The 14,455-nt window shown below is 45.6% G+C and overlaps 1 protein-coding gene across 1 annotated transcript in view; it reads left to right on the plus strand.

Annotated features, from left to right (window-relative positions):
* The first annotated feature begins 325 nt into the window (after window positions 1–325).
* Window positions 326–14,455, plus strand: part of PGBD5 (piggyBac transposable element derived 5) — a 93,144-nt gene continuing 79,014 nt past the window's right edge. The window contains exons 1-2 of the mRNA XM_077811832.1: window positions 326–576; window positions 619–710. Coding sequence (XP_077667958.1) covers window positions 326–576; window positions 619–710 — 343 coding nt within the window. The remainder of the gene's footprint in view (window positions 577–618; window positions 711–14,455) is intronic.

Genomic DNA, 14,455 nt, shown 5'->3' on the forward strand with positions numbered 1-14,455 from the left:
GTGGGCGGGCCCAGGCCGTCCGGGGCGGCCATATAACCCCACCTCTTGGGTGAGGACTGCGGCTATAATTGGCTGGATGTGGTATTTGGAGATGCTAAGCTGGCTCCTTCCCCCCATGTCCCTGCACACACACAGGGGTGGGTTGCGCGGGCGGCAGAGGGAGGCAGGGCTGGGTGGCGGCGGCGGCGGCGGGTCTGCCACTCCCTGCCTCCCTGCCTCGCTGTCCGAGCCGCTCGCGCTGCTGGGCTGCTGCCTGCGGCCGGGCGAGGCGGCGGAGCCGGGCCGCGGGGAGCGGGGGCTGCTGCTGCTGTCGGCGGCGGGGATGATGGCGGAGGGCGGCGGCGGGGGGCCGCGGCGGAAGGCGCTGTCCCTGCTGGAGGCGGCCCGCTCCCGCTACGAGAGCCTGCAGATCTCGGACGACGTGTTCGGGGAGTCGGGCCAGGACAGCAGCGGGAACCCCTTCTACAGCACCTCGGCCGACTCCCGCTCCGCCTCCTCCCAGGACGAGGACGAGGAGCAACTCGCGGCTGCGGAGGGGCCCGGCCCCCGGGGCAGGGGGCGCCGTGTCCCCAGGGCGCTGGCGGCGGAGCGGCAGCAGGTTCCCGGCAGCGGCTGCAGCCCCGGCCCCACGGAGGAGGAGGAGGAGGAGGAGGGGGGCTGGATCCCGACCCTGCGCGACGCCCCACCCCCAGACTTCAAGGATAGCTTCGGTAACAGGCGGGCTGGGGAGCTGGGTGGCGCCTGCAGGGGGGAGCCCCCTCCCTCGCGGGCTGGGGGCGGGGGGGGCCTGGGCTGCTGCCCGCGGGGAGCAGCGGGACGGGGCTTTGCGGATAATGCTCAAGAGGCGGCCCCGGCCGGCAGGCAGGCGAGAGGAGCAGGGCAAGTCCCTGCTCCGGCGGGAAGGTTAATGTGGGGGCTGCAGCCAGGGCCTGAGGCTGAGGGGCAGGAGGGCGGGTGCAGCCGGGGAGGCACTTTTGCCGTTTGGTCAGAGGCCGGGAAGGGAGCAGCTCTCATTCCCGGGCGGCTGCTTGCAAGAGAGCCCGGATCGCTCAGCTCCGCCGAGCCCTGTGCAGGTCAAAGGGCGCGGAGCTCCCTCCCCGCTGTGGTCTGTGCCCCGGCCTCGGCCCCAGATGTCCCGAGCACCGACTGTAACTAGCGGGCGGGGTAACGGGCGTAGCAGCGTGCGGGAGAGCCAGGCTGACTTGCTCATCCCTGGCCTGGCGCCCGAAACCCCCTGGAAGGGGAGGCTGGATCTGCAGGGTTAGTTTGAGAGAGTGCGGTCGGTCTGCCGACTCCTGCCACCTGACTGCGCTTTGGCCTCGTTAAACAAATCGCTCCTCGGGCCGATGGTACCGTGCGTGTTAGTCACGAGGGAGAGAACAACCCCTTCTCGGGAAGAGTGAGAGCTCGCTGCATCTGCACAAGAGCAGCAGCAGGGTAGGGCTGGCTGTTCAATCATTGCCTTTCAGGCCGGAGTATAGAAATATCTGTCCTGTGCACTGGCTGAAAGCTTTATTTGATTTAATTAGGATAAAGGATAGCTCCCCTCTTTCAGGGCACTGGCTTTTTTCATACCTTAGTCCTTAGAAGGCATGGCTTGTATTTATGCAGTAACTGGATAATTGCCTGGACTTAAATGAAATGGTGTCTAACAAGACCTATGGAAGGCAGGATGTGACTGATTATGAACACTTTGTCCTTTTTCTTCTCCCCTGATAATTTTGTGATCTTCAGAACAACATGGCAGGTTATACAATGTAGCCTTGGGAATCTCTGCTGCTTTGCTGGAGTTAGAAGCTGGAGATCCTGCTCAGCCTGTGTGTCCTAACATGTACATGGCCTATGATATAGGAATATGGGAGTATTATTATACCCACTTTACAGCTGGAAGAAGCTGTGGACCAAAATGATTAAGTGACTTGCTCAAGATCACACAAGAAGTCTGTGGCAGCCCTGGAAATAGAACTCTGCTCCTTAACCCTTGTCCTTACCACAAAGCCATCTTCAGTCCTACACACTGCCACACAGGTCTTTGATAAAGTAAACGTTGAGAGCTCACTGCAGTGATCTGATGTATTATGGCAATGCATGGTATGGAGATTTTAATAGAATGATCTGTGTGAGATGTCATAGTGGTTTATAGGGAGTCATTCCAACATCAGTCCACAGCGTTAATGATACGTTGTGTATGTAGCAAAAAAAAAGTCATGTAAAGAAAACTTGCAGTACGTAAAAAATACAGCAATCAAATAGAATACTATATATTATAGGTTTATATGTGAGCTCTGAGATGTTACCATACTCTGCTACTGGTATCTTGTCCAATTTGATATTTGCTAGCCCAACCCCACTGGTTTCTATTCTTGATTGTCAGGCTTAATTCATTAATGTTGATGAGAAGTATCGGAGAAAAGTCTATATTTAACAAATAAATGAAGATTCAAGAAAAAAAAAGTGCACTTCAACAAACCTCCCTGTACCACACTGTGGATTAAAACAGAGCTAGAGGAAGTATATATTTTTTAAGCTAATGTAAAAAGAACCCCCAAGCGAAGTTAAGCTCCAAATAATATATTACAGTAACATTATTTTTGACTGACGTGTTAACTAACAAAAGCAAGAAAGGTTGCTGCTCCCCTGTCTAGGCACTGTAAAATATTAAACATCACGTACTAATATAAAACTCTTGTGGGTCTTTAAAGAGAACTCCAGTGGATATCTTGGATTCCTCTAATTCTCAAGCATATCTGAGGACACAGTTTGGACCATACTTTTCATGGAGTTAAGTAAGGATAAAATAACTTAACATTTAAATTCTTTGCCTTTGCTAGTGTATACATTTGTGTAACTTTAAAGCAGTGATATGCATTTAATATAGAGATGGGATTGACATTTGCATTGCTTCTTTGAAAAAAGAAAATTAAGTTGATGACCTATTAGCTCATGAGTTCAGATTTCCTTAGAAATGAAGGCATTTGATTTGTGGGAGACAGAAGTGAACACAGAAGTCTTTGGAGCGAGGAGAGTTGGTAATACAGAGACTGCTTCCACCTACTAGTAGATTTGAGAGAGATTTCTGCTGCTTCTTGTTCTGTTTGTGGCATGAACTGCATACAGTATCTATAATAGTGATTAGCTTTGGCAAAAACTTGGTTGAATGAGAACATAAGAATGGCCATACTGGGCCAGACCAATGGTCCATCTAGCCCAGTATCCTGTCTTCCAACAGCGACTGGTGCCAGATACCTCAGGCAGTGAACAGAACAGGGCAAATAATAAAGTGATCCATCCCCTGTCATCCAGTCCCAGCTTCTGGCAGTCAGAGGTTTAGGGGCGCCTAGAGCATGGGATTGCATCCCTGACCATCTTGGCTAATAGCCATTGGTGGACCTATCCTCCTGTGAACTTGTCTAATTCTTTTTTGAACCCAGTTATACTTTTGACCTTCACAACATCCCCTGGTAATGAGTTCCACGGGTTGACTGTATAGTGTGAAGAAATACTTTCCTTATGTTTGTTTAAACCTGCTGCCTGTTAATTTCATTGGGTGGCCCCTGAGTCTCATGTTATGTAAAAGGGTAAATAACACGTCCCTATCACTTTCTCCATGCCATTCATGGTTTTATATAACTCTGTCATAACCTCCCCCATCCAGTCATTTCTTTTCCAAGCTGAACAGTCCCAGTCTTTTTAACCTCTCTTCATACGGAAGCTGTTCCATACTCCTAATCATTTTTGTTGCCCTTCTCTGTATTTTTTCCAATTCTAAAATATCTTTTTTGAGATGGGGTGACAAGAATTGCATGCAATGGGTGTACCATGGATTTATATAGTGGCATTATGATATTTATTGTCTTACTATCTATCCCTTTCCTAATGGTTCCTAGCATTGTTAGCTTTTTTGACTGCTGCTGCACATTGAGTGGATGTTTTCAGAGAACTATCCACAATGACCCCAAGATCTTTCTTGAGTGGTAACAGCTAATTTAGACCCCATCATTTTGTATGTATAGTTGGAATTATGTTTTCCAATGTGCATTACTTTGCATTTATCAACAGTGAATTTCATCTGCCACTTTCTTGCCCAGTCACCCAGTTTTGTGAGAACTCTTTGCAACTCGTCACAGTCAGCTTTGGACTTAACTATCTTGAGTAATTTTGTATCATCTGCAGACTTTGCCAACTCCCTATTTACCTCTTTTTCCAGATCATTTATGAATATGTTGAACAGCACTGGTCCCAGTACAGATCCTTGTGGGACCTTGCTATTTACCTCTCTATTTACCATGGGGGTCTGCAGGCCCTTTCAGGGGGGCCACAGGACCCCACAGCTGAAACCCAGTGCCCCCCATGGGCTGAAGCCAGGAGCTGCGGGGCTGAAGCCCCTATTCCCGATGCCCCCTGAAGCCCTGATCTCCGGCGCCCCATATGGGACTGAAGCTGGGAGCAGCAGGGCTGAATCCTGGGGTCCCGAGCCCTGGTGCTCCCCGTGGGGCAGAAACCCTGAGCCCATGGGCAGAGTTTAACCTACATTTATGGTGGGGAAAAACATTTTCTAAAAGCCAGATTATAGGAAACATTCATTTATCGCAAAGTGGTTGTCAGATGTGACTCGACCCCTGTATGCAGAAGATCACTTATGCTGGGTAGATGAGAATTAGGACTGCATGCAGCAGTGTAGCACACTCTAAATATGCATGTCAGGAAGCAAAGGATAGCTTCTGATGAATGCAGTTAACTGGCCACATCTTTTGGGAGCTAGCCAGTTAAATATTAGTTGCATCTGCAGCTCATTGCTGAAAAAACACACTGGTGAGCATTAGAGATTTTACTTTAAAGAATTCTCGTTTCACTTTTTCTGCTAGTTCACCAAAGGCCAACAAAAAAAACAACAATGAAAAGAATTGTTTATAGGTGTGCATTAAAGCAGCTTTACTCCATTATAAATATATTACATTGGGCCGTGTCCACTTCTCAGATTAAATTATTCAGAGCAGCAGTATAAACACTGACTAAACACATCTGAGACATGCAATCTGTCTCCTTGATTATGCGATCATTAAAGTTAGAGTTTCCAGTCTTAACTTTACTGAAGAATGTTTACTGAAGTTGGGTTAGCTGAGGAGGGGGAGAGATGCATTTGTGTAGATGGTTAATGAACCATCTTCCAGTTGGATGGATGAAGGTTACAAGATGGTAAGCTTTTCAAGGTGGGGGCTGTCTCTTACTATGTTTGCATAGTGCCTCATACAATAGGGCTTCAGTCTTCATTGGTTCCTCTTGGCACTGCTGTTATTCAAATAAAGAAAATGAATTTGGCTCCTTTCAAATAAGGAAAATGTATTTAGCTCCCTCCATCTAGTCTCTAGTGAACCTCATAATACAACATATTTAGTTAGTATGGAGTCATTCATACATCCTGTATTCCAATGTATTCCAATCCAAAGCATAATCCAATTTTACAGGAGTTAAATAGTAACTGAAGGGGCGACGGTGGGACATAGCTGAAGGAGAAAAGAAAAGGGTTTTTTAGTTGAGATTTCAAAGAATAGAATCTCAGCTAAGCAGAGAGCTACAGGAAGACTGTGCAGAAGGGAGGAGAGTCAGAGATAGTGAGATCACATGGAAAGGCAGAAGAAGCCAGTGCTAGAGGAGCAGGGTGGGAGTAGAGAGAGAGAGAGCTCAAGATAGGATGCAGCATATTCATAGAGGCTTGTAATAAGGAGGGGAATTTTGGTCTGAATCTTGAAAAGAATCTGGAATTCTGGGTGATACAAAATCTCTAAAGAAAGGTCCAGTTCAAGAATAGCAGGAAAGATACACTGCAGAAGGTGGAAAAATATTTGAGCATCACTTATTCATTTGTGTCAGATTCTGCTGTAGAATTTGGCCCAAATAGCTCTTTGCTTGTGAATGTGGGTGAAACTCCCCTGACTTCAATGGTGTTTTGCCTACTTAGGCCGTCAGAGAAATTGGCCTATTTGACTTGTGAACTCTAAAATTATTTCAAAGTGTAGAATATTTATAGGAAATAATTTTCCATTCACTTTTGGATAAATTCTCTTCAGTATTTTCCTGGGTGTGTTTGTTATATAATAAATAATACAGTAATAGGACTCAGAATTGCAGAATGATGGTGAATGCATCTGTTGAGATGTCAGAGGAAATGTCTATAGGATGATCTAAAAGATTTTATGTTTAGCATAATCCACATCTTTATTTAGCAAAGGTTCAGTATCTTCTAGATCTTATGAAATCTAAACAACTGCTTCTGAAGGTTTTATTGGGCCAAAAGCAGATTTCTCTCCATCCATAATTGCTAATAGTGTTGATTTCAGTGCAAGACAACCGTGCTGATCTTAAAATGTAATGCAATTTAGGTGTCGTTTCCCTTCCCCCACTTTGCACTATTCATGTTCAAGTTCAGCAGCAAAATGCTCATTACTTAAACTGGGTTGAAGAACCAGATTTTCTGCTCTTAAAATGGCAAGCATTCATACTTTGTATTTAATACCCAAAAGTCAGTAAACACTGCAGATTAAGGGCTCTTCTTCACAATATATCTGTAGCCTTTTGTATAGGAGAAGCATGTTTACTCCCAGACTGATCTCTTGCATGTGGCCAAATGATCTCCCATCTCCTTTTAAAGTGAATGAAGTGGTAATTTAAAGGTAGTGGATGAGCAGCTCTGGGAAGTACGGTCCTCTCTCTGCACAATACAGGAACACCATAAGAAACAGCAGTGCCCTGTCAATGTGTTTCAAACTTGAACTGCAGAGACCACCTTGTGGTGTGAACGGGTGGTCTTTCCATGTACATTCAGTTTTCTGCTGAGACTGAGGGTACTAATCACTGATTAGCTTAGTCTGTATAGACTTAGCTCACAGAAAGTACTTGCCGAGGTGGCACAGAATTGAAAGATGCTGGAGGCTTCACTCAGTTGAAACGTTTCCTTCCATGCTCAACATCCCACCAAATTCAGTAGGAACACAATGAATCCTGCACAAATATGGCTTCCCCAGTAGGGAAGTATGAAGCACACCTCAAAGGAATGTTAACAATAGATATAATCGGATTCCCCGAGAAGACCTGTTATAATATCTGTCCTTCCTGCATTCAGAAACCAGTGAGAGTATGGTGATTGCTGAAATATTGTTAGGGACCCTTGGCACAGGGCATCAAAGCCAACTAATAAAGACATCCCGTTGTACTCTTATATTATATTTCTTCTGTGGTTAACTTGTCCCTCTGTTAGTACTGTCAAAGCAGAACACATTAAAATAGAGAATAGCTGTGCTCCAAAGGTAGGTGCAAGGACAAGTCGAATAATAGTCCTCCGATTCATCTGTCCTTTCACTTTCTTGTGGCATGGCATTCTTCTCAGGGAGAGCATCCTTGCCGAGACAAATCTATCATTCCCATTTCATATTTCTTAAAGGAGAGGGTGTTAGATCCACTTTCTCTCCCCTCAGCCAATATGACCGGCCAGGTTATACAGTGGATCTTCTGTGTGTGTGGGAGGGGGACAAGCTTATGATGGTTGCTTAGCATATCTTGTCACAGTAGTGGTGTCTCTGGCAGCTTCTTAAGGAGAAGACCAGGAAAACTGCAGGCACATGTTAATAGTGTATTAATTAAAGCATTCTTCCAACTCCTGGCCTTCCACATCTCCTTCCTCAGATGTGGCATAGAATTTCACATGATTTGTATTGATAAAATGTGCAAAACTATGTTCGTTCCTGTATCTTATTTGATAGTTGAATAGACATTGCTTGCATTCACCAGAATAAAAAGCTGTAGCTGATCAATTCGGAGCCAGAGGGTGAGGAGTGGGGAGAGAGCAGCCATATATACTTTGGGCAACCCTATGACCTAGGAATTGCTTGTACAGGCTGTACCCTGAAGACAAGCAGAGAAGATGCTCTGGTTTGACAATCAGAGAGAAGGAGCAGGAGGTGACTGCAGACTAGAACTGGAGGGATGAGTAGTACACTATGGAGCTGATCTTCACTCATGTAAAGAACCTCTCAGACACACTTCAAGTTTTCAGGCCAAGCAGAAGAGGACTTGCACAATTCCTAATCAATGTGCAATACTCTTAATGTGGAGGCACAGCAGGAGAGTTCCTGACAGGATAGAAAATGCAGTCTCAGGGAAGGTGAATTCTTTCAGCCCGTTAGACAGTTTGTACTGCAGGAAGGGACTGTATAAGCTCTGTAGATCATGTGTAACTTATCCCTTTCAACCCTAAATGTAGTTCACTGAGGCACTCTGTGAGGACGGAAAATCATGTCAGACAGGAGTACACAAGAGAGATGTTGAAGCAAAGAATACTGTACATGGCCTTGCTTGGGAAAAAAATAAAAGTTGTACATTGAACAGGAAGAATTGGTATAAAAGACTATTATGTTATGATGTTTCTTGTGAAGCAGAAAAGAGACTTAACAGCTGGCTGTTGTAAGAGGGGTTGATCTCTGATTGCATAGGGCACAGAAGCAGATGGATACCAAGTAGATTAAATTAAAGAAAGACAAATTTAAAGTATTGATTTGTCTTTCAGAGTGAGAGTTCAGGTGGTCCCTTTTGGCCCTGATCATCTAGTCTGACATCCTGCACATCACAGGCCGCTAAACCCCACCCTTTACTGTGCACAATAACCTGCATTATGCTGAAGTATTACAGCCCTCATGGGGCTTTACCTACTATGTGCCACAGACAGACAGTAGGAGGGACTGTGATGCACCAATGTCTGGGGCCCCTGCAATTGCAGGGAATTGATTTAGTGAGGTGTACTCAGATGAGCCCCCCCTTACCTGATCACTCTTGTTACAGTGTGTATGGTAACACCTATTGTTTCATGTTCTCTGTGTATATAAAATCTCCCCACTGTATTTCCCACTGCATGCATTCGATGAAGTGAGCTGTAGCTCACGAAAGCTTAGGCTCAAATAAATTTGTTAGTCTCTAAGGTGCCACAAGTCCTCCTTTTCCTTTTTCAGATGATCCTAGTAAGCAACCTGCACTTTGTGCTGCACAGGAAGACAGATGAAAAAAACTCCTCTAGGTTCCTGCCAATCTGACCGGGGGCAAAAATTCCTTCCTGCCCGTGAAAATGGCAATCAGTATAACTCTGAGCATGTGAGCAAGACACAGCAGCCAAGCATTTGAAAAAGAGACTTATGTGCTACCTCAGAGGACTGGCTGTCCCTGTCTGGTGTTCCATCTCCAGCCGTGGCCATCTCTGTTTCAAAGAAAGGAATGTGGCTGGAACAAAGTACATTGGGAGCAGGCGTGGGAATCCTTCCTGACCCCTAAATGTGACTGGCTGAAGCATTAGTTTTAGGAACATAAGTTGTAGGATCAGAAGGTACCTCTTGAGTCACTGAGCACACCCCCCTGTCACTGGAAGCAAACCTGTAAAATTATCCCACTCAGACATTTATGAAGCTCTTTTAGAGTTTATCTGTGGAACTCACTGTTGCAGAAAGTCAAGTCAAATACTACCATTGTATTTTTTAAGAGTGCTGGCTAACTTTCTGACTACGAACAACTCTTGTAGCTGTGCAAACGAGGGCCCATTTTCAGCAACACACTTAAAGCATCTGTGGAGCTTTAAGAATGTGATTAGTCCCACTGATGTATATGGAACTTTTCAGATGCAGATAGTTTACCCACATACTTAAGGGCCTTGCTGAGTTAGGCCCTAGATGAGATAATCAACTTTTATGTTTCAGGGCATAAATTGACTTTCTGTAACGGTGATTCCAGATGCACAACTTTTTCCATGTATTTCATTGTGTAAATGGCTAGATGCATTTGGGAATGGGGAGATCAGAACGGGGAGATCAGAGGCTGAGGGAACTGGGATTGTTTCGTCTGTGGAAGAGAAGAATGAGGGGGGATTTGATAGCTGCTTTCAACTACCTAAAAGGGGGTTCCAAAGAGGATGGATCTAGACTGTTCTCAGTGGTAGCAGATGACAGAACAAGAAGTAATGGTCTCAAGTTGCAGTGGGGGAGGTTTAGGTTGGATATTAAGAAAAACTTTCACTAGGAGGGTGGTGAAACACTGGAATGTGTTACCTAGGGAGGTGGGGGAATCTCCTTCCTTAGAAGTTTTTAAGGTCAGGCTTGACAAATTCCTGGCTGGGATGATTTAGTTGGGGATTGGTCCTGCTTTGAGCAGGGGGTTGGACTAGATGACCTCCTGAGGTCCCTACCAACCCTGATATTCTATGATCACTTCCTTTTGCTGTGTTAGATACTGGCCACTGCTAGAACCAGGAAGCCAGACTAGATAAATTAATAATCTTATATGGCGTGTCTAACTTTACTTTCCCAGACTCAGAACCCTTTCCCAGTGACAGTGTGGTGTGGTTTTTGTTTGTTCATTTCTTTTTTTTTTGGCATATTCAGTTTCCTCTGTATAACACACAGTTCACAAGGGTTGAAAGAGGAGAAGACATCTAAACTTCTCCAGAAGGAAGGATGTTGTTCCTTAAGGCTTGAAATTAAGTTCTGCAGGGCCCATTATCAATAGAATTATTTTTACGTTGAATCAAAACAAAAGATTCAGATGAGCTGAGCCTGGAAAACCAGAGGGGTTTCGGACCCAATACTGCTGAATATGTTGTATGGTTGTGGATAAATCCCAAATCAAACTTTCAGTGTTGTTGCCACTTATCCCAGTTGTTTCTGGGTTGCTGGACTGTTTGTCACTTGATAGGCTCACTAAAGAAAACCAAACAAACTCAAGTTCTCCATTAATTCAGTAGCGTGGTTGATTTCTACACATAAACCTGTCATATTAAATACTTCTATTTGCCTTATTTGTAAACTTAAGGTATAACAAATCTTATCCTTTGGGAAGCAACAAATGCAATGCCTTGGGGCTGTATGCATTTGGGTTCTGCCTTCTCATTCCCTGCAGCTTGCTCCCCTGAGTTGGGGTTGTTGAGGAAGAGACAGTGACCAGTAGCAACCTACATGGTGCTAACTTGCACATGGTTTCCCCTGGGGCTTCAAGAAATGTTACAGGGGGCTGTCGGGGGAAAAAATTCCCTAATGGCAGACAGAGTTGTCCCTAGGGATCCCGGAGGCAGCATGGGGCCAGCAGCTCGGAGCCCCTAAACTTCTAAGAGCTAAGCAGATCAAAGAAAGCATATCTATCACACTGATGAGATTTAAATTCAAGGCTCCTTATAAGAAATGGAAAGGGAGGTGGATATTTTTTGCTGTTTTTAAAATTAAATAGGCAGCTGGTATTGTTTTAAAAATTATTATGAAGAACAAGTTTAAGCTTTGTTGTAACATGTGGTGTTTGCCTGGACTGCTCAAGACCTGAATGCTTGTGTAGGAGGAATTCTTTGAGTTGGCTTCTTAAAAACCTTCATGCTGTTTCACATCTGATACTCTTTGATGAAACATAGGAGCCTTGTCTTAGAACAGGCTTATTCAAAGTGATACAAGCTATGGGAGTCAGATCTTGGAAGCGTGTTGCCATTTTCATAATGTAATAAAAATACTGTCATGATAAATAATAATAATAGTGTGTAATAAGCATGTCCTAAAAACTAACTTTATATTTCCAAGATCACTGCTTTTATAATTTATACTCGGGTAAAGGAGAAAATCTCTGGAAATATTCATTTTTAGGAGGGGCATCACAAAATGGGGAAGAGATGGCCAGCCCTCTGTGGAGATAGAGGTGGTTAGGGACTATTTAGAAAAGCTGGACGTGCACAAGTCCATGGGGCCGGACGAGTTGCATCCGAGAGTGCTGAAGGAATTGGCGGCTGTGATTGCAGAGCCATTGGCCATTATCTTTGAAAACTCGTGGCGAACCGGGGAAGTCCCGGATGACTGGAAAAAGGCTAATGTAGTGCCAATCTTTAACAAAGGGAAGAAGGAGGATCCTGGGAACTACAGGCCAGTCAGCCTCACCTCAGTCCCTGGAAAAATCATGGAGCAGGTCCTCAAAGAATCAATCTTGAAGTACTTGCATGAGAGGAAAGTGATCAGGAAGAGCCAGCATGGATTCACCAAGGGAAGGTCATGCCTGACTAATCTAATTGCCTTTTATCATGAGATTACTGGTTCTGTGGATGAAGGGAAAGCAGTGGATGTATTGTTTCTTGACTTTAGCAAAGCTTTTGACACGGTCTCCCACAGTATTCTTGTCAGCAAGTTAAGGAAGTATGGGCTGGATGAATGCACTATAGGGTGGGTAGAAAGCTGGCTAGATTGTCGGGCTCAACGGGTAGTGATCAATGGCTCCATGTCTAGTTGGCAGCCGGTGTCAAGTGGAGTGCCCCAGGGGTCGGTCCTGGGGCCGGTTTTGTTCAATATCTTCATAAATGATCTGGAGGATGGTGTGGATTGCACTCTCAGCAAATTTGCGGACGATACTAAACTGGGAGGAGTGGTAGATACGCTGGAGGGGAGGGATAGGATACAGAAGGACCTAGACAAATTGGAGGATTGGGCCAAAAGAAATCTGATGAGGTTCAATAAGGATAAGTGCAGGGTCCTGCACTTAGGACGGAAGAATCCAATGCACCGCTACAGACTAGGGACCGAATGGCTAGGCAGCAGTTCTGCGGAAAAGGACCTAGGGGTGACAGTGGACGAGAAGCTGGATATGAGTCAGCAGTGTGCCCTTGTTGCCAAGAAGGCCAATGGCATTTTGGGATGTATACGTAGGGGCATAGCGAGCAGATCGAGGGACGTGATCGTCCCCCTCTATTCGACATTGGTGAGGCCTCATCTGGAGTACTGTGTCCAGTTTTGGGCCCCACATTACAAGAAGGATGTGGATAAATTGGAGAGAGTCCAGCGAAGGGCAACAAAAATGATTAGGGGTCTAGAACACATGAGTTATGAGGAGAGGCTGAGGGAGCTGGGATTGTTTAGCCTGCAGAAGAGAAGAATGAGGGGGGATTTGATAGCTGCTTTCAACTACCTGAAAGGGGGTTCCAAAGAGGATGGCTCTAGACTGTTCTCAATGGTAGCAGATGACAGAACGAGGAGTAATGGCCTCAAGTTGCAGTGGGGGAGGTTTAGAATGGATATTAGGAAAAACTTTTTCACTAAGAGGGTGGTGAAACACTGGAATGCGTTGCCTAGGGAGGTGGTGGAATCTCCTTCCTTGGAAGTTTTTAAGGTCAGGCTTGACAAAGCCCTGGCTGGGATGATTTAACTGGGAATTGGTCCTGCTTCGAGCAGGGGGTTGGACTAGATGACCTTCAGGGGTCCCTTCCAACCCTGATATTCTATGATTCTATGAACACTTAACATTTTAGTGAAAGGGGTTCACAGGTTGTTAAAGTTTGGGAACCACTGCTCTAAAGTGAGTCACATCCTGCTTTCTCCATCTGACAGTAGGTGGGTATGCAGTATGCGTGAGAGTAATAAGGAATGACCCTCTTCCAAGACAAAATCTGCTCCACCTATTTCTATATCACTGGGCACTGACTCGCTGTCTGGTGTCATCTTTAGTAACAGTTAAGGCTAAGATTTTGTTACGGGTATGTTTAGTAAAAGTCATAGACAGGTCATGGGAAATAAACAAAAATTCATGGAAGCCCTGTCCCTGACTTGTATTAAAAATATCCCTGACAAAATGGGGAGGGAGGAGGGTCCCGCACCCACAGCTGCTGGGGTTCCGGGGTTAGCCCCGCCACCTGTGGCAGCTGGGAGTTGCAGGGTCCCCCCACGGCAGCTGAGAGGTCAGGGGCTGGGCAGCTGCTGGGGGTCCCCCCGCCACATTCAGCACATTCTGGGGGACTCCTATCCCCGGCTGGGAGCTGTGGGGTCCCCCTGCTGCCTGGCAACTAGGAGCTGCAGGGCTGCCAGCTGAGAGTTCCAGCCCCACTTCTGTGGGGCTGAAGTGGAAAATATTATGGAGGTCTCTGGAAGTCACAGATTCCATGACCTCCATGACATAATCGTAGCCTTAGTAACAATCTAAGACAAGGATTCTCAAACTTTTAAGCATTGTCAGTTGCTTGAAAAGAACTACCAATCCTTCCCACACTGATTACACACCACCTGTGCAGCAGCAATTGTTCTTGCTTGCATCAGAAAGGACAGCTTTGAAAAGATGAAAAATAACAGGGTGTTGCTGCTTGGTTAGATTGCCATCTGTGCTGTCTATTTGCTTTCCTTGGCCGTAGGCCTCTCCTGATGCCTGCATTGCTAGAATCCTTTCATCTTGCTTTGTGGTTTCATCCTGTCTTCTCATGCATTTGCTGCCTTTTCAGTGTGGGGGACATCTGCAAAGCTGACCAGGGCTGAATTTACATTAGAGAAATACTTGACAAAGAAAGGCATGAAGCAGCTGTGCAAAGTACTGGTGTTTTGTTTTTTTGCAGGGGGAGGGGTTGAGAGAAGCCTTCTAGATACCCTAGAAGTGTTATGTAGTGGCCTATAATTAGCAGGAAATAGTGTTACTGCAT

Source organism: Eretmochelys imbricata, chromosome 3 (genome assembly GCF_965152235.1).
Source record: "Eretmochelys imbricata isolate rEreImb1 chromosome 3, rEreImb1.hap1, whole genome shotgun sequence".
NCBI lineage: Eukaryota > Metazoa > Chordata > Testudines > Cheloniidae > Eretmochelys > Eretmochelys imbricata.